At 39.7% G+C, this 26,410-nt stretch overlaps 1 protein-coding gene across 2 annotated transcripts; it reads right to left on the bottom strand.

The window, feature by feature from the left end:
* Positions 1-80: 80 nt before the first annotated feature.
* Positions 81-25,949, bottom strand: LOC110981724 (filamin-A-like). 2 transcript variants are annotated; one of them, XM_087145826.1, is made up of 19 exons: positions 25,430-25,949; positions 24,331-24,526; positions 23,796-24,075; positions 23,045-23,159; positions 8,879-9,048; positions 8,396-8,503; positions 7,818-7,976; positions 7,359-7,500; positions 6,765-6,935; positions 6,224-6,370; positions 5,347-5,472; positions 5,008-5,154; positions 4,774-4,881; positions 4,313-4,498; positions 3,917-4,021; positions 3,465-3,641; positions 2,767-2,916; positions 2,333-2,500; positions 81-1,887 (listed from the first exon to the last, which is right to left on the bottom strand). In XM_087145826.1, exons 1-19 carry the CDS (start codon positions 25,932-25,934, stop codon positions 1,646-1,648), a joined length of 3,402 nt encoding a protein of 1,133 aa, XP_087001952.1. In that variant the 5' UTR covers positions 25,935-25,949; the 3' UTR covers positions 81-1,645. The 2 variants fall into 2 exon arrangements, with proteins under 2 accessions (XP_087001952.1, XP_022095230.2); XM_022239538.2 differs by lacking the exons at positions 23,045-23,159; positions 23,796-24,075; positions 24,331-24,526; positions 25,430-25,949 and adding exons at positions 16,077-16,191; positions 17,057-17,336; positions 17,692-17,896; positions 19,893-20,764.
* Positions 25,950-26,410: the final 461 nt, after the last annotated feature.

Raw genomic sequence — 26,410 nt, 5'->3', positions numbered from 1 at the left:
TATTGAAATTAACTTCAGTAGAGGCTTGAAATTAATGGAGTGATATTTAGCCTTAAGACAGATTGAGTGGACGCCAAAAGTATTGGGCCTTCCAAACTTGATGGGCATTTTATTGGAACAGTTGAATTTGAAGGCAACCATGTTTACATCCCTAAAAAAAATTCAAGTTTTATTTCTGTTCAACATGCTTCCATACAAAAATCCACGGACCAATACAAATGCATACCACTTAACAAAAGTACTGAAATTACACACAGCATTTAACTCACAGCATTATGGCTTGGAGAAAAATGAAACAGGAACAGTACATGCAAAAAAATGTTCATTTCCAAATGATTGTTAACATGAGTATTAAGATTACATGTAATAGTTGAAGGTAAATACAAAAATTATCAGGTTAGTAAAATTTCTCCAGGACAATTATGCTTTGTTCCGGGATATTCAAGATGCATATCAGACACCACATACTTCAGCAAAATGTTCCTCATGGTTGGACATTTGCATGACAATCAGTATACAGATTGAGGAAAAGTTCTTGCAAAGTGTACAATCAATGGGACAATACAAAACAGTACATGAAATTCATCAAATATATCACACAGTATATCCTCTGGACACGTTACTCCTGATAAACTGAAAGGTTTCAAACTGTCTTCAACGTTTCAAAACCATCTCCCCAAATTTCATTTAAAAATGGCTTATAAGCTTCAAAACTCATCTTACAACTTTTTAAAAAACAAGTTCAAAAATCACAGATTTAGGCAACTACTTTTTTAACTGAAACAACACCAGATTCCAAATTTCCACGGGCCGTTGCTGTACAACTGTATTTCTTGGATTGTACATTACCACTTTAACCCTCCTTTAGGAGTGTCCTGGCTCCGCCCTTGGATGCAAATTATGATCACTGTATTACTCAATGCTGGTAAGTAACATAATTACATATGCGGTATAAATTATTCGTAATACATTAAACATCGAATACTATCAAATTTAACAGGATAATAATTATTTATACACAAGGAAGACTTCTGAGTAATCAATAAGTATATAATGGTAAGTATCTTTATATGAGTAATTGATTAATCAAAAGGGTCATTAAATTAATGGATAAGTGAGACTTCCTTTATGTTTGTACCGTACCGGGGAACACTGTATTGTAAATTTTCAATAGCAAATGATTTTAGGAATCATGAGTCGTTCTGAGTTCCAGCTATAATCATCAAAAGCCCTGTGACAACAGAACGTGAGATTGAATGAACCAATCAATACCTGATAAGAATATTTACAGTGAATACCATCAACTTCTACCTCCTGTTAGCCCAACTACAATTTTAAATTATGGTACGGCAATTCTGTAAATCTAGCACTCCATACTTGGTATAATTAGTGTGCAATATTTTACAAGCCCCAATTACAAGAAAGCAAGCAGAATGTCCAAATGGCAAGGATTGAAGCAAATACAAATTTTCTCAAATGTTGCTCACCATAGTTGAGTCTCACCATAATTGTGGAAACCTAATTGTTGTTTACATAGTTATTCCAATCACAAACTTGAGGATTTTTGATGTAACTCCTACAAAAGGCAGTGTAAGTTTTCTTGTTTGCCAACAAAATCACCTACCATGTTAACTGTTCATCAGCCTCATATTTCTTCAGACCAGCCATTTTGGCCGGTTGGTCTCTCGTCAAAGGATGACATTTCCCGCATGAGAGCCTCCAGTTCTTCCCTGGTATCCACAACCTTGATGAGGAACGGGGAACCGGGTACGTGCTTGTCAGACCACTTGACTTGGATGGCGTATTCTCCACTCTCCTCGGGGTTGTAGCGGACATCGATGGTGCGATCCTTGGTGTCACTGCGTCGCATCTCAACCTTGAAGGCGCCTTTAACAAACAAACCAAAACAGTTATACCGTTCCTGGTGATTGGCAGGGTAAATATGTGAACACTGACTAGTTGAAAAACATCTCTGAAATTTACGGTAACTATTTGTGACCAGGCTACTCAAGTTGTAAAGACATGAACAAATAATGCCTTATCCAACTTCTTGTATGGCAAAATGTGATTTCCAGGGTACTGATGGTAAAAAGTTCACTACTGTTTTAAAAAACATGTCCCAACTCTTCCAGGTTTTAAAAACTGCATAGAAGTTTGAAATCGATAGTCTTGTACTAATAGTTCAAAATCTGTCCATTTCATTATTTTGTAATTAAAAAAAAAGTGATCAAATCTTCTAAGGTGAAGGAGGAACAGGTGTGTTACTGTTGATATAATCATGCTCATCAAAACACTTAAAGCCCTGCCGCTACTGGGGATATTACTGGCCTACCTTTAGGGCCATGTACCCTGACTTTCAGCTGTCCTGCCCCAGCTCCTTTCGTTTCACAGATGAACCTGCCGTTGAATGTGGACAGTACGCCATGGTTCAGCCCCGGTCCGAAGCATCGGACCTTGCTGGCATCAGGGGCAGCTGCGACTCGTAGTAAAAAGGGACTTCCTGAGTGGAGGAAACAAACATCAATGTAGAAGCAAGAGTGGCGATTGAAGATGTCTTGGAACAAATATGATGAAGTTGCAGTTGAAGGAAACCAGGTCAGATGATAAAGGAAAGGTGAAAGACACCCTCAAACAGTAGGAGATTTTTCCTGTTGAAATCGCTTTGTTGTTACAGGCCAGCTTGTCAGGAAGTACAGTAAACTTGCGTGTTATCTGGCCTGTCTGGTAAATCCATTGGTTTTGTGGTAAAAGTTGTCAGTTTTTTACCCTGTATATGGTCCTCTCCATATTTGACCTCCAGTGTGTGTCTGCCAGGTTCGGAGGGGCAGATGAGTAGCGAGTAGGTCCCGTTGCGATTGTCACCGATGTGAACCTCTGCCATGGTATTGGGTCCAATGCAGCGTGCCGTCAATTCCCCTGTTGGATCAGTTAACAGAACTGTGCTTGCTAGCCTGATGAACATGAATGCGCACATGGGTTTTGCCTACATTTTGCTCAGGTTTTCCTGAATTGAAAGTTTACAGACTTACTTGGATGGGATTTGAGCCAAGATCTTTTGTTTAGTGTATCGACAAGAATATGATATCAAATCAGCGCTCTGAAATATGTGATTGCCAAGCTTTCGGTAACTGAGTACTTTCTTGAGGGCAAGCACTTTTGTTTAGCAGTTAATTAAACCACTGAACTACAAGGGTTACATGGAGAGGCAGATCATAAAGTTTGATATCAGGATGAGGATGAAGCACAAGGCACAAAAAAGAAGAACGGGGAGAGTGTGGAGGATTCTAAAGACAAGCAGGCAGAAATTTTGTGTTTCATTATCAAGAGAAAACTAAAGGTGCACTCAATCGACTTTCATTAAAAAGCTAGATTATTGGGTTATTACACAATAGCATAATATCTTATGATGCCTGAATCCGACGCAATCTGTTTGAGGAAAGACGGAACTGCTAGAAACCACCTACCTGAGCCAGCCTCCCTGCTATCGATCACCAGTCTGGAGGTCTGGTTGGCCACAATGGTCTTGAGTGCGGCCCCTGTGGCGGTCACACGGCTAGCCCGAGGACTCTCCCCAACAGTCACCTTGAAGGGGGATCCCGGCACCTGTCTGTCAGACCACGTCAGGTGCAGTAGGTAGGCACCTGGAAAATGAACCAAAAAAAGGAGTAAGAACAGGAAGAGCTGGCACATCATTTTCAGAACAAAACTACAAAGACAGAGGTTAATTTCACAGAGTTGCTTAGCAAAATTGTCTTAATTGCTTATCAAATTTCGGTGCTGACTTACTCTGAGAAAACATATTGGCTCATGAGAAAGAAAACATGCTGCAACGATTTGGACAATTCACCCACGCTCAAAACTTATCATTTTGGAAACTCTCACTTTAAAAAATGTTGACAATTAATTGTGTTCATACCTGCAACCTCTGGTGTATAGATGGCTTTGTAGATGTTACCTCCCTGAGGTATCAGACTCACAACGATATCTGACTTAACCCCACTCATCCGCACACCCGGGGTACCTTAAAGAAGATAACGCCAAGGTAGGAGTTAGTAATGCTGGCCGACCATAGTAGAAAATTGTGGCTTGATAAAACTACAATCAAATGTCAACCACTAAAACAAAACTATTGCACACAACTTGTGATGGGTTCAAAATATGTACTGCCAAATTCCGATTAATTTTTGTGAAATGTTAGTTCACAGGTTTTAGTTGTTCTATACGATGCAACTGATTGTAAAAGAAAATTTGGTTGAGCCATATTAAGACAACATTTTTGTTCTCACCAAACTGAGGGGGGGTGGGGACGTACCTGGTCCTGCCAATGAGCCGTCCACAATGAAGTCGCACTGCTGAAAAACCTTGCCCTGCTGTAGACCTACACCGTGACATTTGACCTGGGTGTGGTCGATCGGTACCCGTTGTTTCCTACATGTCATCCTGTAGGGGGAGCCCTTGATGGGGTTGCCTGACCACAGAATCCGCAACATGTAGTCCCCTAGCCAAATGAAAAATCAAGTCATGAAAGAACGTCGCTAATGTTTCTGCCAGCTAGCAACCGATGAGATACCAGCTTGAATGAAGTTTAATTACATGCCTCATTACTAGCATCCAGAGGTGCATTTCGATAGAAAAGAAAAGTTACTGCCTATGTTTGGTACTATAGCTGTAGAGGTCACTGGGTATGATGATAGTTCTGTGGACTACTGTCTTTCAGCAAGAAATGGAAAATTCATTCACTGAATCGTCTAAAAAATAAATGTGTGTTCCTACCTTCCTCATCAGGGACGAATCGAATGGTGACTCTGCCATCTGCCTCCACATCGATTGGCAGCTGCAATCTCCGGTTGCTAGGCGTCTGTAACTCAGCAACCATCTTACCTAAAGGAGATAAAAAATACAAGCAAATATTACTGATAATAATGCACAGTGACCGTACACGGCCTACTACTTAATCATCCCAAAATGTGAAGTCCAACCGTTCTTCCTTGTCATCCTAGTTTTTACCTGGTCCTGCCTCTGCTGTGCCCAGCTCCAGTATGTAGGCCTTGCCCATGGTCATGTGGATCAATCCGTTGTCCCCCATGCCAGGCACATGGCCACCGATGACACGCACCTTTCGTGGGTCGGTCACTTTAGGATGGAATGGGCTCCCTGTGAACCGCGAAGAATTCTGACCCATTAACGCCAATACAAAATTGAATTTGTGCTCGCTTTCAGGATACATTTCTGATGAAAAGTCACACCGCAGGACAGACTGTAGCTCAAAGCAAGCTAAGCAGAGAGAAATTAAGTGCTGATGAATTTCTAGTCAATCTCCAAGACATGGAAACTGGAATCTCTTACCATAGATGTCTTTTCCATTCCATGTGACCTTAATGCTGAACAGGCCAACCTCTACAGGGATGTAGGTCACTGTGTATGTGCCGTTACTATTCCTATCAATGCTGCACTTGGCAATAGAATGCGGACCTGAGATAAGGAAAGTTCATTCTTCTGATAAAAACAGGAATTTTTAAAGTGACTTTGCTCATTGCTGCATAAATTTAAAGGCACTGACTATACTCTGGGTGAATCACACTTTTTCAAGATCACTTTTTGCTATACATTATTTGAACAGAAAAATGACAGCTAATTGGGGAGAGCATCTTTAAAATTGGCAACACTTGTTAATTTTTCCTTCAGCCAAGCCACAAAGACCTGCAAGAAAATATTACAACCAGGCCCATTAAAAATGCGTGAGCCTGGACGGTAACTGCAGAGACAAAGTGAAGTAACATTTCATGGTCAGCCTGGCCTACCGTGTTAGCATGGCTCACTGCGGAAAGCATGAAAGTAGAATCAGATCTTTATAAAGCATTAGCCATCTGAAAAAAAGTTGACCCAGTGTCTGACTCGCTGTTAACTCTTTAGTTCCTGCACCCAGGAGATCTCAAATTACCTCAAATTATAGTCACAAATCTTCAGCTATTTTACTGTGACACCACAGGCTATTTCTGAAACTTAATGATCCTAACTGCAGGATGTATTTCAGGCAATATCACAGAGTTAGAGATTCTGCCTCCAAGATATCCTGCGAGGTATATCATACATCTTTGCTTTTTGCTCCCAGAATATCCGGAACCTGGAAAGTTTCACTCACTGACGAAAGATCATTACACTGGAAGGACGGTGAGATAAGAGACTGACATTTTGTAAGAATAAGCAAGAAAGCATAGCTGACCTTCTACAACTACTCTTAGCTCTCCTTTGCCGGCTTGGCGCGTGTCTACAGTGAAGAGAGCAGGTTGGTCTTCTTTAGCTTTGGATAGACCCTCACCGCTTGCGACGCACTGTGATGCGTCATGCACCTCAATCTGCATGGGATCATCTGCAATGAAAGGAAGACAACTTACGTGTGTTTTTAAGCACAGAATCTTTGTTTCCAAACCCTGGATGGCATTTTGAAACTATCCTAGAAAAGTGAGCTCAGCTACTTAGATGATTAAGCAATTAAGACTGCTCAACAGTGAGAATTTGAGCAGGAAGTTTGGGTTTTCTTTAAACTCTTGCTTTTTAAGTGGTAGCAAGGAGGTTACTTAGGTCTTCAAATCATTTCCAAGCCATTCTTTTAATACTGACTTGTAAATTGCTGACAAACAACAGACTTTAATGTGTACAAAGTGCAGCTGTTAAGGAACTGACCTCCCAATCCACCCCTCCAAAAATTCTCCCTCACTGAATGGAGGTACTGATCACATGATCCACAACTCATCATGGAATACCTGTGATGTCCTCTCCGTTCCATTTGATGTAGACTCTGTAGGTGCCGCATTCCTTAGCCATGGTGTGAACCGTGTACACCTTACCCTGACGCACGATGCGCACTGGCAGCTGAATGAAACCGTTGGTTATGTCTACAGAGAGATCCCCGTGCCCTGCATCCGAGACATCAACTGGACAAAAATTAAAAAACATTTGTGAGAGTGATAAACAACACATTATACTTCAATTTTACACAACTTGGTTTTTTTTTGGGTCAAAGCAGGGGGACTTTGCAGCAGGTTCAGAAGAATGACCTCTATACAGTTCCAAACCTAAAACAGCATTTTCTACATTTTGTTTTCTGATCTGCATACCTCTTACAATTTGAACTGACAAGCAAACTTCCTCGTCAATTTTAGGCCATGTATAACTGGAAATGTTTGGGGGGAGGATGCCCTATTCACTTTTCAACAGAAGTTTGGTATTGTTTTGAGACTTTCTGGATATAGTTTAGGATAAACTTGGTACACTGTGATGAATTTGCTTTGCGGATCAGCGCAGTGATCTCTTTGTGAGTGGGATGCCTTCCTAGACAGTTTAGTAAGAGGACCTACCTTGGAACTGCAACTGCTCTCCTACAGAAGCCGAGGACATGGTACCGATGCGGACATTCCTTGGGTGTGATGTCATGTCTGGCTCCACCAGAATGTCAATGGGAAACCCGTCTACGATGTCATCTTTACACCATATTGTCAGCTACAAAACAAAGACCAACAAGTCCAGTTTTAACCTTTTGGGAGAAAGTACACAATTCAGACAGAGCAATTCTGAAATCAGAAAATAGGAAGAAATTCTAAGCTGCCCAAGATTTTGAAAGAGGTCTTCAGCCTGTTTTCAATAACAATGACCAATATTAAGCATAAAAGTAAGGAACATCCCCAAGAAGATCTGAGTCATCCTTGGGTCATACCACTTCAAACCCTCCTTGGGTCAGACCACTTTCAAGCCTCCCTGGGTCAGACCACTTTCAACCCTCCCTGGGTCAAGGAGGCCATCTTCTTTTGAAGCTTTACCTTGTGGAGTCCCTCCTGTAGGGGTGTGAAGGTAGTCTCCACCTGGTCCTCAGCCAGAGCTTTTAGGGCGATGGCGATTGGCTGGCCAGGAGCCTGCAACTCAGCCCGAATGTCCTTCAGAGTTGCCTTGCTGTTGATGATGCTGAGTCTTAGGATTACCTGTGATGAGATTTAGTAATTTCTGTGATGAATATGTACTCCATGAACTGAGCATGCTTAATTTAGAGAAACTTCTGCTTGAGTGCTGTTCTTTTGTGTATCACAAACACTGGAAATTCTTACATTGTTAGCATGGTGACTCAGCATCCAATGGAAAAACCATGTTTATTCAAGCTTTTTTCTGCAATTAACTTCACAGTAGTGCGTCCTCTCACAATGGTAATGTTTTGATTCTTATGGTGTAACAAGAAAACAAGATTCGTCCAAACAGAGATAACTGTCATGAATTCAGCATTGTGAACTGGGATATATTCCCCCCCCCCCCCGGGTACATGTATCGAATCATGAGGATCCAGACACTGGGGGTGTGGCAATTCCTACCCAACCATAATATCCATTTTTCAAATGTTGAAACTTACTGGGATATTGACGTTTCCTTGAAGAGTTGTTTTTAGAGCGGTGTTTCCAGAGGTCACACGGTCTTGGACCCGTACACTGGTCAACTGTACACACTCACTCCAGTTAACCTGTAGAAATGGCCGTAGATGGATAGATCAAGTTTTCAATCAAGAAAATATTTTATAACTCATAGGTCCACCTTATGCCTGGTGGGCATAAATATTCTACATAAGGTCTTCTATCTATAGATTAAAAATTCTCAGGATGATGAAAACAAGAAAATAAACTGGCTTTCAGATTTGAAGAGGGTCATGTTATTGACAGAAATAATCAGCACTATGTTGACGGTCTTCCAAATTACCTGCATCTTTGCTTTGGGAGAGGGGGAGATTACTAAATTTGTTTTACTTAAAATTGATCGAAGATGGGTAACTTGATTCTCAATTTTAAGAGACAAAATTCTTGGGATGTACTTTACATTGAAAGGTTTGAATGCTTTGTACCTTGGGTGGTGGCGGTTCACTCTCCACCTTGTAGGCTTCCTTAGGCCAGGGGGGCGCATGCTGGAAGCGAGCGGCATATGACATCACCCCAAGCTCATCCACATCAGGGCTCGTGAACTCCTGGACACTCAGGGTGGGCTTGATGCCCAACTTGGTGCCGGCTTCAATACCTAGGTTAAAACAAGTATAAGAAATCTCAACACACTTGAATGTATAAATATCAATACAAAAAATGAGTAAGGTCAGAATGATTCAGGTAATTTCCCTGGGAAAGAGTTCGGAAACATGTCTACCTCTCTCTTGGAAGAAATGCTTCTCTGTTATCATGAGCCATTTTGATTCAGCTACTTTTGTTTACTTGAATATTCAGCATATTCAGGGAGTTTTGTCTTTCATGCAATTTAATGACACAAGGAATCTATCCACTTCCTGCCCTCTGCTAATCTCAGGACAAAATCAAAAACAAAAATGAGAGAAATCGTTTAACAAGCCACTATTTGCATCTTAATATCAATCATTGCTGGTGGTTACTTTTTCATAGTCAATCCAAATCCAACACTGTGCTGCAAAAAAAACAGGTTTTTGTTCATTTTTTGGCTTGGGAGATCAAGCAACACATAAAGTACATTTGTAACAGCAGGCTAACCGATGCACAGCCTGAATCCATTGAAAGATTGCTGTAACTTGTGTTGGATTTTGGCAGTGACAGAGAATTTCTGGTTAGTACTTAAACACTGTTAAAGACATAGAAGCTATTAAATAAAACTTCTTTGTGAACAAAACGACAGCAAACCGAATGCTAACTGTGCAACCACAAACATAAAATATGCAAAATAACATGGATTAGTTCAACTTGCGGACTACAACTGAACGTTAAATGTTTATCATCACCAGAGCTGTTTGTGGGTTGAAGTAATTCCACAGCAATAGGCTGCAACTTTCACATCTTATCAGCAGCAAAGAGGGCAGTTAGTACGGAAAGCCAATCTAGAACAAGAACTGAATTCTAAAAGTACCGCCAAACCACAAGAAGCTAATGTCTACCTCTAATATCCAAGAAGTACACAGGAAAAGTACTTCAAGTGAAACATGGTGAAATCAACTTCCGATGGGTGAAATCAACTTCCGATGTGCAAACCTGGGACAAGAATAAGCTAACACACAACAACATGGCAATGACCCTTTCTTTTTTTTTTCATGGGTGACTGCTTCACCAGTACAAAAATACACCATTCACCTCCTAGTAATCCAGGGCATTTACAGAAGGTATTGTTAGTCAAATTTTGTTCCAGCCACTTAACCTCTACTTATAGCAATATAAGTACTTGCTGCTGCACTGGTAGTCAAATTTTGCTAGCTTCATGGCAGAATGCTCCTTTGCTTTTAAGGCACAATGTTGCAACTACCTTTTTGAACTGAAGTGCGCAACACAGTCGGTCACATGTCAAGACCCCCCCTGCCTTTTTTTTAATAAATGCCTGGGGGATCAGGCATTTATTAAAAGATTGCCTCAATTAGGGCAGAGCTTGTCCATTTCGGAATGCTGGTTGATACAGGCACCAATTAATTTGCACCAGGCCCAGTGCTAGACAGAAATGCAGTCAATATGACTTGAGAACTGTCTGTAAAAGATAACTTTGTACCTATGGGTGTGCATGCGTATTCGCTGGCCATGTTTAAAATGAGGCTTTCCAAAGTGAATGACCAACTTCACACATGTGTGTTATAAGTCCATCATTAACTTAAGGCAAAAACACTTCCAAAAATATACACTGGTCCCAAAATATATATCTTTTTTTTTTTTCATGTTTTAATCTGGTATTTTGGCTATCATTACGATAATATTCAGAGTACCGGTGAAAGTTGCAAATAACTCCTGCATTGTAACCATTCACAACTAATATATCCTTTTTCAATTTTCTTTCCGTAACATGTCAAACTGGCATATTTGTCTCTTTTATGTGCATGAATAAAAACGTGCCAAAAGCAAGCCTGGTGAGTTCAATTGTTGGTGCGTGACTGTTCGAGGTCACCGATAGATCCATGGGCCGGCCTTTCCCTGTATTCTCTACATTCTGCTAGGAGAGATTTCTGCAGCACACGACTCCATACTATAAGAGTCAAACTGCATTCTCTTTTCCTTTAGTTGATTTTTGTTTGACAAACCTTAAAGACTGAGATCTACCTCAATAACAGAAAATTCCTGTTGTTTTTTCACTGATTCAAATCAAGTTAATATTGTAGAATATACATCACCACCATAAGTTAAAGCATGAGAAGAGTTATTAGTGTACACAAGACTCCAGTACTTGCCTTTTGATAATTAGTAACAAGCCAAGCAGAAGCATTTAAAGACTGAAGTTTGTAGAAACTAACTGCACATATATTTACATCAAAAGTATCACACATAATTATAAACTGAAATGCAGTCGAATGAGAAAAGCATAAATGAGAGAAGAAACCTGAATGGATGAAAAAGACTGGGTGTGACAAAAAATGTTAACAAGTGTCTTTGCTAGATTTTGTTCTGTTTTTCCTCTTTAAATGATGTCCACGTTCTTGATGTTAGGTTCATTAAAGGAAAGTCCAAGGAGCAAGCTTAGGGCAAACTATAAGGGGATACCAATACAGCGGTCCATTAGTGACAAGCAGGTTAGTAAGTACATTTGGTCAGTTTTCCATCGTTCCTCTGGGCGAAGCAGCGCATTCTGACAGATGCTGGAAGAGAATCGGCATACCATTCATGTGGCTGTACTGCTGAGAGATGCTACGCTTAACGTGCTGCGTAGCCAGGCCTCCATTGACGTGGTGCACTGGCACACTCTGGGCTCGGTTCACACCATGTTGGATGTGCGAGGAGGAGCCATACTTGTATTTTTTCCGCTGGGCGGAGGAGGTTGACGAGGAAAACGTTGAAGATGACATTATACCGGCATTTCCTCCGAGGTGGGTGATGGGTTCACCAAAAAGCCTCAGGTAGGCTTACAGGCGTTTTTTATTTCAAATTACGAAGATGACTTAACGTCCTAGTGTTGGAAAGGGAAATGTTTATGAAATCAGCTTAGAAATGAAGTACTATTTGATTTTGGCCAGACTTTGTTATCTTCTAAAGTTTTTGAGCACTTCATTCAGTCTAGCGCATGTAGTGCACTTTTTTACAACCTCCAAGAAAAAACTAGCAGGCATGGACCACAATCTCTGTCTCTCAATACAGCATTTGTACAATTTGAGACAGACAAAACCACATAAAATAAATACAATTTCTTCTGAAAACCAAAATCAAATCAAAAAGCAAGCATTAAACACTTGGAGAAAGAACGATTAATTTGATTTGACGCCTACACTCATACCAACCAACAAACATTTCAGAAAAATGTGCAGGTAATGTTGAAGTTGTGGAACAAACGGTAGGCACATCCAATTATGAAAAAAAATACCACATTTTTGCTTGTATCAAAGAAAGAAAAAAGAAAAAAAGTGACAAATGAAACTATATATGAATAAAGAAGTAATGAATGAATACATGTATATACATCATGAATAAAAAGAAATTTCAATTTGTTACATAAAGGATCAATGCATGGAGAAATTTCACCATTGGTTCCCACAGTAGCAGCTGCTGTCATGTACACGAATGTGGAAGCAACCTTTGCTTCAGAAAATCAAACACTAAGACAATATAGTGAGGGTACCCGCATGAGACAAATCAAAACAGAGGTCAGTGGGCAGAACAATATTGACACGACATTACCAGACCCAATTTTAGCCAAGAAGGCACCTTGAATATTTCCCAAAGAACCATGGAGCTATTAAAATAAAACGAAAAGTCAAGTAAGAGATGACACAATTACCCTTGGACAGACAGTATGGATTCTATTTTCCCACACAATGCTCAGGCATCCTTGAATTGGGCCAAACTTGACTGCCGTCGCACAATGGCAGAGGGACGGGCTGTTGCCTTAACCTGACAGAACAGTTCCCATGGCAGCCATTTTGATTCTCTCCAACCATTTACAAACTCAAGGTTACATTTGAATGTGTGCTAGTGTAATGCATGTATTTCCCAAATTGTCAAAGTCTAGATTGTTAACAGAGATCTACACTAAAGCAATATGTACACATAAGAACCAACAGGAAATTGAAACAAAGTTGAATGAGAAAAACTATCCAGTTTTTCAAATGGTTTTTGTGATAAAAACATTCTTGAAAGGGAAAATACTAGGAAACTTTTTTAAATGACTCATAACAGCATATGGACATTATCCTTTTCATATATAAAGTAATCATGATTCAGTATTTTGAGACTGTTGGGTGAAGCTGATGATGTCATAGTGGTTTTGCGTTTGTGTTTTGCACCATATCATTATGTATAACTTCCATTTACATTTTGCGTGGCTGATTAAAAAGTACAGAATTCCCTACATAAAAGCCCTACCAATGGGCAAGGTAAAAATGGTAGACATTTCCCTTCTCAAATGTTTAAACTAAATATTCTAAACACTTCTTCTAAGAAGAGAACATACAGAGAAAAACTGTCCGGACTGAGATTGACTCTGTGGAAATGCTTGCAGAAGAACAACTCAGACAATTTCCAATAAGAGGTTCAATTTGTTAACCTTGAAAATGATGCAAATAAAGAACTATTTTCAAAAAATTAATTGACCTAAAATCCCGGTATTTAACAATAAACCTTACATCCAAGTTTTTATGTTACTGGTAGAGCTTAATCAGCCTGATCAAAGTTTGTTGATACAAGAACTCATTTGGGACAATAAATTGGATAGGATTAGTCCTAATCTGTTTCAGATGGCAAACCACGTGTTATCTTGAACAAGACTTCATTTTTCTTTCATTTTGTACAACAAATAAAGACATTCTCATGATCTTTTGAACTTGACACAAAAATTCCATACGTGAACACCAACAAAAAGAAAAGCAACCTTCCAAAAAGGAACCACCAAGTACATTAGATCATAAAGTTAAGTTTGAGAATCACACAGTGATCAGTTAAGATGTTTAGCAAATACTGATCACAAACTTATCCCATATCCTCCATGCTTAGTAAAATGGCGGCGATATACTGATAATGTTTCACTTTATATCCATGTAAATACTAAAGTTGAGATGAAAGTAATTGTGGTTTTAAAGATGCTGAAAAAATGATTACATCATGTTTATGCATGTAAGTAAATTGCTTGGTCTGTTTGGGCAAATTTAACACTTCCATTCACAACACTCATGTTAGTACATGTGTTTCAAATCCTTACCTCTAGAAAATGAAGACTCATGCATTCAGCGAGACAAAAAGTGTGGACAAGGCTAGTATATTTCCAGTTCTCTATCTGTGTAAGCACTACGAGGTATGTGAAGACTAGCTGCAATCGCGGAAGAATAACTGCAACCTTGTCAACCAAGGGTTTAACAAAAATTTACCAATCCAAAGCAGTAAAGCTCTCGAGATACCATTCCACAAAACGTCCACTATGGTTGCACTGCACAATACCACAGTAAGAGTTCTTCAACAACCAACAATGGGTTTATACTTCTTATCGACTACACAATCAGGCCAGTTTCTGATGAATTCGATGAGGAGAGACAGGCGGAGCTTACTCTGGGAACAACAGACTTGGCAAGATACAATTCCACACAGCCTGTCAAACATGGCATTCCTGAGCATAATACATGAGGGCTTGTGTTTACTGCAGTGGGAGTAGATACTGCACTGATGTGTTAGGTGGTCACGCCTGAGTGATTTCCTATGCTCTAAAGGGGGTGAGGCCGTACATGGAGCATATGACAAAAACTCAGTGAGCTGGGCAGGCTTTGCCAGATTCCATTCCTGAGGCTTGCTCAGGCATTACCCCTGGCAGCCATGATAAGTGAGGAATTTGAGGAGTACCAGAGGAAACTTGATCTTGGAATTCTTGTCAAGTTGTGATGATGCGTTGCTTAGATTACTGGGAATCTCTTCGCAATTGACAGAGTCAAAGGAATGAGTCCTTTGACTTCAACTCTCATCAGATCTTTGACTAATGATGACTCAGTTTGAAACTCATGGACTTGTTTTGGACACATCTGAGTTCTGGTGACTCCAAGTTGTCTGCATTTTCTTGACTCAGGGTCACCACGGGCTCACTGAACAATTGGAATATCTCTATGGGTGCTTCAGAAGTGTGCCATCACCATGGCAACCGATTTCCAAAATACTTGCAACTTCTTTGTTGAAAACTAATATATCACTTTGGCATGCCAAACACAAACTTAATTGCATGTTTGTGGTTACTTATAGAAACACCACACCCACATGCCAGCTAATGAAGCTCAATCCGTTCTAGCCTGACCAAACTGTCTCGCATTACTCAGCGTCGAATATCAAACTAGTCATTTCAACCACATTCTGAAGTATATATAGTTTGAAAATGTGTACTTGTTGCATGTGCAGTTATGAGCTTTGGCAGGCAATGGTGCCAGTACTTGGATTCTTGCGATGTTTGCAAAACGACTTTCTGTTACTAAAGAAACAGTGAGATTGTGTGGCAACCATGCATGGCACACCGTGGACACACCTACCAAGGACTTATGGGCTTGCGTTGGCTGAGTTTGACAATGTCAAGGCCTTGGTCACATTATTGAGATTACACTTCAAGTTGAATGAAAATACTATCTTCCCATTCCAGGATTTCTTTGTAGAAATGATCATTCTATATTTCCATGATGGGTTATACATGTATTTTAATTCATGAACTGAGATTTCAAAAGGCAGAGTAAATGTCCATATATGGAACCAACTTGATAAGGTTTGTTGTTGGTAAGTTGATAACAGAGTCAAGAGTGAAACAAATTTCAAGACTGTTCTCACAATGGAAGTACTTTGGTATTATCAGAATGACAGTCAATTTCTCAAAGTCAGTTCTTAAGTCTGGCATTGAATCACATGATTTCTGGAGTGCTTTGTTTACTCATAGATTTGGGCTTCAGGTCCATTTTTCCCAGAAGCTCAGTGCTGCAAGGGGAATTTTTACCAACTATTTTGAGCACCTGGGATTTTTCACAAGGTCCAGTGAATGCTGTGTGGAGTAAACTTGTTTGTAATAATGATAACGAAAACGTTCAATTTGAGATGCTTCATACTTTTAATGTCTTGTGAATATCATTTTGGGGTTTTACTGCTCCAGTTCATCATTTTTAGCATGCTTACCTTTTTGACAGTTTGCCACCTTTTCATCTTTGTTGAGTTCTCTCCATTCTGGGCATGCGCCCTCAGCCACTGCCTCCGCAAGAGCACACAGGACACGCCCATCATTCCAGTCACTCTATTGAATAAAAAGAGAGAAATTTAAATCTAAAAGCAATCAAAATAGTGATTAAAATAGTGGTCCCAACCTGCCAACAAATTAACTTCTGAGACTCTTGGCCTAAATTTTTTTCTTTACAAGCAAATGAATCAATAAAAACCACTGTATCTGTCAACAAGGACAAATCCAGAGCCAATATTTTGTGGACATGATATAACCTTTGATGGCCTTTCAGAGGGTTGAGACTACATTTTAGGCTTTTTACAGACTTTACAAAGGAAGGAAAATGGAAGGGAAATTAAATAGACCAAAAATATGCCTTTTTTTCCTTCAACAAAACAACTTGGTTCCCTGAGGGATGGGGGGGGGCATGGCCTCAGTTGGTCCCCCTGGATCCACCCTTTCATTTCAGTCATTTTCAACCCACTTATCAGTTATTTGCTACTGAAGAGCTCCTGTTAACGATTAACACACAATGTCAACAGACATGAGACAGATACGAATTTGTCCACACCGACTGTGGGAACATAATACTACGGGACTTTGAAGTTTGTACAAGCTTTTTCTGTCACACCCTGAGTATCACACTTTTCCAATGGTAATGTGCACGCTGGAAAATGTGTAGTATATGGCACTGATTTCCTGTCCAATTGCACTCCAAAGTTTCATAATGCTATGCAGTTGTTTCACATCAATCTTTTCAACTTTTCTTCTTAGAGCAAATGAAAAATTAGAAACAAGCCCCTCCCACCTTAAAATCGAACCTCGCAAAAACTTTAAATAGATGCACTTCAAATCAATATCACATGCACTTCAAACCACGGCTAAAATTTGAGTCCGCAGTTTGCATGGTGAGAGAAATTTAATGATCAGGTGAACTAACCTGAAAATTTTGTACGTTGAGTTCTGGGACTTTTTTGCGGACCCAGTTCAGGGTGGCGTACCATCCCGGCCCCTCGTTCCTCAGAAAGTAGGATAAGTACGTCATACCGCTCAGCTCGTCCATGTGAGGGTTGCACATGTCATCGGGGGACAGGATCATCGGGATTTCAAATTTGTCCTTGGCCAGGTGCATGGCACGGAAACAGTTGTCACGGGCATTGGCCGGATCTAGAGACTTGAAGTCGGTCAGCAGTGTTGGGTCACAATAGTTGATCAGGGCACTGAAACAACAATCAGAATGGTCAGAGTTGACTCTAGTATTTAGACCACTGAACCTTTGTCAAGAAAATATAAGTCTTACCTATTGCTAATTTACATAAGAGTCAACCATCTTTGCAAACTTAATAATTTTAACGATCCCTTTCATGATCATTGCCCCTGCCATAGAAAAGTCAATGTCATGTGACTATATTTGTTTTGTCATTGTCATCTTCAATGCCATTGCCATCCCACAGAGGCCACAATACCACCACTACAATTAACTGTTAGCATCATTCCCGACCACCAACAGTCACAGCTGTCAAGCTGGCATTGTCACTTTAACTTAGCATCAGTATTTCTGTCCCAATTACATACCTGAGTGCTGTTCCATCGTTCCAGTCCTTGTTGAAGTTAGTGATGCGCCTGTCAGGCAGGACAGCATCCATCCAGTCTAGCATGGACTTCTTACTGGGGACCTTCGTTTGCTTAGAGGAGCCAGTGCTGATCTGATACTTCTGAATCAGTCTCCATAGCAAGCCTAAGATGAGCTTCACGTTACCTCCTATAATGTCCTCCGTACCTGATGGAAACAGAAATAACTCTCTTCGGAATTTCAAATTCAAGCACAACAATACCGATACATTATTAGGTTTTTTAAGGTTCTTTTTAAGAAGTGGACAAGACATGGATGTCTGACACAACGTGTGTAGTAAACAAAACAGAAAATAAACAAGCCAGCCAGCTGAATGTGCAACTGGCTAGCAAACTACCCAGTATGCTTCAACCAACAATAACCAAAAAGATGGCAAACGCTTCTGGAATTATATTCAAAGTCCAAAATAAAATTGAAAAATTATCTCCAATCTTCCTATTAGCTCACACCTTCCTTTCTTTTTTCATGTGCTACATATGTCGACATCTTTTTCAATGTTATCTTCTTGAGTGAAATGGTGGATTTCCAAACACATCTGTAACTCTAAGCATTATCAGTGCATGGTCACAGAGATATTAACAGGGAAAAAAACTGTGGTCAGGTCGGCCTATTTCAACAAAAATCAATAACAGTCTGTTTATGTCATGTGGCTATCCTCCTATGACAGATGGCTCAGAAACACAAAGACAGCTTTCAAAACAAGCAACCAATCGATTGCAACATGAAATCCACGCAATATACCCCCAAAGGATACACATTTTATTATGTTAATTACGTTGATTTTTATTTGTTTCAAAATTATACTCCTGATGGAATAGCTCAGATAACACAATTTTTTTGTAAAGAGTTGCCTGAAGTAAGAAATTAGTTCCTTTTGTCGATCAAAATCAGAAAACATGTATAACAAGAAAACAAACAATATAAAGTTTTAAATGCATTCAGTTTTGTTACAATTTGTCGCTGTGTGTTTGAATGTAGTTGTTTTGGGAGAGGGGTAACTTTTGGACTGAGTTTGTTTATTCTAGATAATAAAATAAATAACCATTTATAATTTCAGCATTAAACTGAAAAAGTTGCTACAAAAAACATTAATTTTTCATCATTTATTTTATCACTTATATTTATATTTACATTGGGGAAAATTTGGATTACCAACAGTGCAACTGCTGACCATTTCCATATAAATTAAATATTTGTCTAACCAATGCCAGGAGCTGTGTGTGGTCATAAGCCACCATATGGCATTCCATTCCCCAAAGTAAACATATTAACATGGCATCTGTAGCCCTGTGAGTATTTGCTGTTCAGGCTGGTATGCATGATACTGCCGCTGGTGCCAAAGTTCGCTTTGTATCTTGAGAACACAAAATGACGGCAGTGTGAAAATGACCCCCATAATGCAACACCAGATCTGACAAAATGGAAATTGAGTAAAACCCTAGAAAAAAAAAGGAAAGATATCATGTCTCAGGAGTAAAAACAAAACATCTGACTCATTTATTCTTTATAGGAAGAATAGATGCACCCCTTGAGACTGAACACCTATTATTAATTTTTTCGAAGCAAACAAGCAAGACTAATGTCTATAAGAACTTAACGTTCAATATGAAACTTATAACACTGATTTGTTTGCACTTTTAATATAAGAGTGACTACTATCAATACAGCTTTTCTCACGGTCAACATTACTTGGTCTTGTTCCTTGTCTCTAGGTCAGTGATGGCGGTTTCTTCCCTCCCCCCTCAAAGAGACACGAATATGTTGTAGTCTATGGGGAAAATCTAATTTACTCTCCTTACACAACACAATTTCACTGAAAATATCTAAAAAATTGTACTCAGTATTTTACACCGTAAAAATATTGAACACATTGTATTAAAATTGTAGAAAATGAACAAAACAAGAATTCCCTGTGGGCCTACAAAATGGATGGTGGATTTCCCCTTCGCCCAGACAGGTATGCAATGGTCGAACAGCCTCCAATCAAGAGAAATTCATAATTCCATCAATTAATGAACATACAAAACCAATTTCAATGCACATGTAATCAGATTCATCAGTTTCCTCTATATGCCACAACATTATACAATTCCCCAATTAACCTTTTGTTCAAAACAACCTCCAGAAAAAGAAAAATACTCACCAATGTTGACCAATTTGATGCCTTCCCGTTCCATCATTTGCAGGGCATGGGTGATGTTCTCCAGTTTCTGTGCCCTCATCTTGGGGTTCTTTGAGTAGCGGCTCTGCCTCTTGTAGAGGGCCCCGCCCCTAGATGCCATCATCTGGTCCATCAAAGCAATCAGGATCAAACCATCCTCCAGATCCGTCTGTAGATTTTCCACTTTCTTCCCCGTCGGCTTGAGCTGCTCGTTGCACCAGTTCATGAAGGTTTTTTCCTGGATTTGAACCCATCGCTGGGACTCAGTGCGCTGTGGCTTGCCCTCGGTCGAACTTTCCATGACCTTTTTTTGTTTCCTTCTTAAATCTCTCACGTTATTCTGGACCGGAAGACACTGAAGTTAGTTTCTGACTGACCTCCAGCGCTCCAAGAAAGAGAAGATTGCTACCACACACAAAACGGGCGCTCACCGAATTTCGGATAACAGCTAAAATAGACCGTTGCATCTAAGAAAATCAAATTTTTTTGGGGGGGGAGGGTAAAATCCATCTCTATGAATAAAATTCCGTACAGCACACCAGGCTCACAATATCGTATCCCTTAAGAACCGCAGAGGGTGATAAGGCCTAGATCAACAGCCTTATGTCCAGTACAAGAACCTCGTGTTGTTGTCCACTTGTGGCACATCAGGTTCGTTTCACAATTCTCACGGAATCTCCTGAACGTGTGATTACGTTTTCATCAGGCCTCCATATTCTTCGGTTAGCCACCGTCTAACATGGATAAACTCAAGCATTTGCCCTATATCATCTACCCATTTTCCAGCTGCTACATGCGTCAGCTTTACGATGCATAATTGTAAGTGCACAGGCGCGAATTCGCCTGCATACGACACACCTGGCGACCATACCAAAGGTCGATTCATTATGTGAATAATTGATCAATACGCAGCGCATACTGTATTGCGTTATCGAGAATTAATCAATAGCGCTCTGGCAGATATGCTTTATCTGTTTCTATTTCAGACCAAACACTAATTTTTAAAATAAATTGTTTGAAATAACTTTGGAGGGCCTGTTATACTGGCGAAAGAGATCAATTTTATCTGTAGAAGTGACAACACGTGGTCCAATGACAACGGAACCTCGGAGCGCGCGCAGCAACAGTAGAGCGCCCTCTGTTAATTTATTTTCGTGGCGACCACAGACGATGTCAATCCGGACGATTCACAATAGTGCGCCTCCGAGAGTTTGCAACACGTTGGCCAATCACGATGCGCCAAATTTGTTGACCCTTTCCGAACGCACGTTGGGTCAACAGATTTCGCCCATCGTGATTGGCCAACGTGATTTGCCAACGCCATCGTACCCTGCATTATGTGGACTTCTTTTGTGCAGAGGTCAACAATGACACGATAGTACACCCACATACACGCACAAAAAACTATCATTTACGAAAAATTCATTTGTGTAGTTACTGGATTATTTAATTCTATTTCATCCATGGACCTAGGCAATATTCAAAAGCACCAATCAAGCTATACAAATTTGAAAGTGTTAGCGCCACTAAGTCTATTCCTTCTTTCTTGGTCTATGTGATGAGTCTACAGCCGTGACAATAGTTGATCCCTATGAACGATCTACATTGATTACCTTTTCTCCCTCTTATGTCATAACGAAGAAAAATCTAACCCTAATTTTTATAGGTACATGTATTTGTATTTGTGAAAGGCTTCTATCGTCAAACCAATCAAACGAGACATTATTTAAATAGCAAAATAGAAGAAACAAATCAGATATCAGGATGACAATGTTTTCATGATACAAATCCAATTACATGTATAATGTACACAACTAAATGCCCCGTAATTAAAATCTAAGAAAAAAGTTAGCAGATCTGATTTCAAATTTTACGAATATTTCTTAATATTCTACTTTTTTAACATCTTATTCCAATATTCTAAATAACCTCATCAATTAAATTCCCCTTCTGTCACTCCAAAACTATATTCCTAGCTTAAATCTGTAACTTCTTCAAACTTAGACTGGATAAAGATAACTCTCATTCACACATATCTGGGGAAGTTTCCTAGGGTTCAAAAAATGAGTTTTACCATTTTCATAATTAATTCATATCATGTCTACAAGTACAAGACTCAAGTACAATGGAATCCCTAAAGTTTTGAAAGTATGAAAAAATATATATAAATGTATATATATGTTATCTTTGTTGCTATGATTATGCATTCAAATAAAATATATCACACATTTTTGAAATTTCCTACAACACAAAATCACAAAGTTGTTGCAGCAGAACATGTTCAGCAGTTCAACACTAGCTTAAACTTGTTCAGTAGGGCGAAATGTGGTGTGCTGGCCTGCCCAAGAGAAGTACCAATTGCAGCTTGTAAGACCTGGCTTAAAGTGTTACAGCAAATCAGTACATGGTCTGTAAACACTGACTCAAGTGCCATGTTAAACTATCAGGGCCAACGTGAACAATGAAGTTTGAAGTTTTTAGCATATTTGAAAGCTATAGAAGGCTGTTTACCGAATCCTCTGATTTCAAGATAATATTATATACACCCTAGGGGGTTAGGGTTAATGGAAATCAATGCTATACGTGCTACATATATTTCAATGACTACTAAAATAAAAGCAGCTGTCGGCACCTGTACCAATTCAAGGAATCATCTAAATAAAAACATCTAAATAATCATTTTAGAGCTTTCGTTTTTCTCAAACAAAATTTCAAAAAGAATAGAAGGCATTTGCAGTACTCACATTGTGCCTTATCATTAATTCCATGCTGTAGTCAGACTATTGTTTAAGCTCAAAGAGCTGGAAATGAACGGCATAAAACAACACATCATGCTCCTTTACATCATGGCTCATGAGCTGCTGGGCACTCAACGTGGGTTTGATACCCAACTTGGTACCTGCTTCAATACCTAGGATAAAAACAAGTTCAAAAAACTCAGCACAAACTCACGAAATCAGTACAAAAGATGAGCAAAGGTCAACGAGAAAGTGGCATTGGACTGGTGAGAATCACAGTTTCCTTGGAATAAGTCTATAAATAATCTCTCAATTGTCTCAATTACATGTATTAATGACTTTTAATGACACTATTACGAATGTAGTTTTACTGTTAATCCCTCTTTACATACGTACCTTTTTGGCAGTTTGCCAGCTTTTCATCTTTGTTGAGCTCTCTCCATTCTGGGCATGCGCCCTCAGCCACTGCCTCCGCAAGAGCACACAGGACACGCCCATCATTCCAGTCACTCTATTGAAAAGAGAGAAACATTTAAATCAACAGCAATTAAAATAGTGATTTCATCTTGTCAAAGAACTTCCGAGAATTTCTGAGAATCTTGGTGAATGCTATGTACACATTGTGTACCTGATTTATTATAACCAAATGAATTGATTAAAAAACATTGTACATATCTGCTGGTTTCGACCACCTTACCAATTCCTGCTCCGAAACTAGGCCTACGCGTATTTACGACAGCCACATTAACAGATATGAGACAGATTTTAATCTACATATAAAATCCACTTAAAATTATGACTCCTTACAGGACTTGGTAGTTTGGCGATCAAGCTTCTCTATCATAGCCTGAGTTTACAATATTTCTGCAGTAATTATAACATTTTGGGAAATGTGTCATATCAAGAACTGATTAACAGTCCAAATACACTTTATAAATTCCAATCATGCCGTGCAGACTTTTTAAAAGTATTTTTTTTCAAACAGTTTTCTACTTGAATCAAAAATAAAGTTACAAGCTCCAGCCTTTTGCTTCACTTTGTGGTATAAAAAAGGATTAGAAAACGAATATAAATCTTGCAAATACTTGAAATTTGAGTGCACATGTTGCTTGAATGACAAAAGCGTTAAATGAACACAGGAAATAACCTGAAAATTTTGTACGTTGAGTTCTGGGACTTTGTTGCGGACCCAGTTCAAGGTGGTTTTCCATCCCGGCCCCCCTTTCCTTGGGAAGTAGGATAAGTATGTCATCACACTCAGTTCATCCACTTTAGGACTGTTCATTTCTGCTGGGTCCAGGACTTGAGGGATTTCAAATTTATCCTTGGCCAATTGAATGGCATGGGTGCAGTTGTCGAGGGCACTGGCTGGGTCGAGGGACTTGACGTTGGTCAGCAGTGTTGGATCGCAGAAATTGATCAGCGCACTGCGAACAGTAATGATAAGGATGGTATGACTTGGTTTCATATGGATCAAGAAAATGTATGCAGTTGTGCTCGTTTTTGTTACATCATGACTGCTACGGCAAAATCATTGTCACTGTTATTGTCACTATCACTCTCAATGTCATTGCCATCCCATAACTTCTACATCAGCCACCACCACAACTGTCATCAACACCATTCCTCGCCACCAAGAGTCACAGTTGTCAAGTTGGCAACAACAGATCAGTCCTAATTACCTGAGTGCTATTCCATCGTTCCAGTCCGTGGTGAAGTTAGTGATGCACCTATCTGGCAGAACAGTGTTCATCCACTCTAGCATAGCCTGTTTGGGTGTCTTGGAAGAGGAATCCAGGCTTATTTGATACTTCAGAATCAGTGTCCAAATTAAACCCAAGATCAACTTGAGGTTGCCCTTCAAGATGTCGGATGCATCTAATGGATATGGAGAAAAATGGCAAAAAAATTCTCCATAGTAAACTAATATGTTTTCACTAACTTTATAGCTTCTTAAAAATATTTCCAATTAACAGTTGATAAAACACCGACATCTGGCACAATGTACTGGAGCCTGTTTGTTTCACATTGATCTTGATTGTGAAGTTTATCTTGGTCAGCTCATTATAAATCTCCTTTGGACCAGAAAGTTGAAGTATGATGTACTCATTAGTAACAAGAATTCCTACAAACTGTGCAACATTCCATGGTCTGATTGATATGCACATTAATTATCCCTTCCACCAATAACAGGGTGTAGCGACTTGTCAAAAGCATGCATATGTATGGTTCTCCCTGTTGCTCTGAATAAGAGCAACCATTAACAAGCTTACTTCATCCATACGAAATTTTGCTTTTTGGAACTTGTGATAGTAGTTTCAATGCAATCAGGCATAACTTCCCTTGGGGAAAGAGTTCCACACACAGATATCACTTATTTTCCCATGCAGTTATTTATCAGCTATTTAAAAAGCTAAAATGTCATGAACAAGTCAATTTAGCAGGGTGCATGTTGAAGCATTACTTAGAAAACAAAACGGAAAGAGTTCCACAATGTAAAACACTTTGATGCCCCTGTGCACAAACCTATGAGACTTGTCTGAAAAAAAATTGGTGTTAAGTAGCATCTAAATGCTTCAGAGTTTTCTGAGCTAAATTTTGCTTTTTAGGACACGTTCCCACTTTCAGATGAATGTTATAACATTTTATGGGAAAATTAGTGTTGTCCATAAATGGAACTCTTTCCAACAAAACTTTTCAGACCAGTCTCACTATCACAGGTTTGTGCCCGGGTGCCCCCAACTTGAAGTCTGTACATGGAACTCTTTCCAAACCACAAACCGATGTTGACCAGCCTGATCTGTTCATCTTCTATCTTCTTCAAGACGATAGAGATGTTCTCCAACCTCTGTGATTTAAACACAGGTCTCTTATTACAGCGGGGCAGATCGGGGGAGCGGCCTTCAGATGCTATCAGCTGGTCCAACAGAGCAATCAGAATCAATCCATCCCCCAGATCTGTCTCGACATTGTACACATATTTCCCCGCCGGCTTCAGCTGCTCGTTGATCCATCTTGTGAATGTATTTTGCTGGATTTTTTTCCATTCCGCATCCGCAGCGGTCGGGTCTGAATCAGGCATGACTGCTGTCGGATCATCAACGAGCGTTGACGTAGGATCACTGAGCTCTAGCTCTGGGGTCGGATTTGCTCTGGACACGAAGAATTTCGGATGAACCCCAGTACACGTACTGCGTGTGCTTCGCAACAGGAAAATATTCCGCCGTGCTGAACACGCATCCCTCCCCAACCACTTAGCTTTGTTGATGTCTTTTGGTGCGTACATCAATGGAACGGCGAGCGAGCTTCCGAGACTAAATGAAACCCATGATCAATTCCTTTGTTATTCTAATGTTTGCCAGTTGAACCATGGAGGTTGGACCTTTCACATAGTGACATACTGAAGTAGGCCTACCTTTCCACACAAGCAAGGCGTCATTTGGACCCCAACAGAAATAATTTTCATTATTTCAATTTTGTCGTTATCCCTACTTTTCCCAAAAGGGCCTATGACCTTTTACCTTTTCTTTCCTGTCAACAGTCTTCTTGTCTGTGTTGCACCTTTGTCTGTATCTACATCTGTCTGTATTGTAAAAACCGAATAAATCGTTTTCGATCCTACCAGAATCTTTCTCAAAGACAAAAGGCATAGATTCTGCTTGGATCGAAACGTCAGGCCCTCCATGTTTTGAGATTTGTATTTAGGTCACCGTAGTCGGCAAGAAGTTTGCAGCCGTTTTGTATTACATATCTCTGGAAAAC

This window comes from Acanthaster planci, linkage group LG14, assembly GCF_054643075.1.
Source record: "Acanthaster planci isolate LZ-2023a linkage group LG14, COTS_SCS, whole genome shotgun sequence".
NCBI classification, from domain to species: Eukaryota; Metazoa; Echinodermata; class Asteroidea; order Valvatida; family Acanthasteridae; genus Acanthaster; species Acanthaster planci.
The sequence above is the reverse complement of the archived record's forward strand: the minus strand, read 5'-3'. Positions and strand labels throughout refer to the sequence as shown.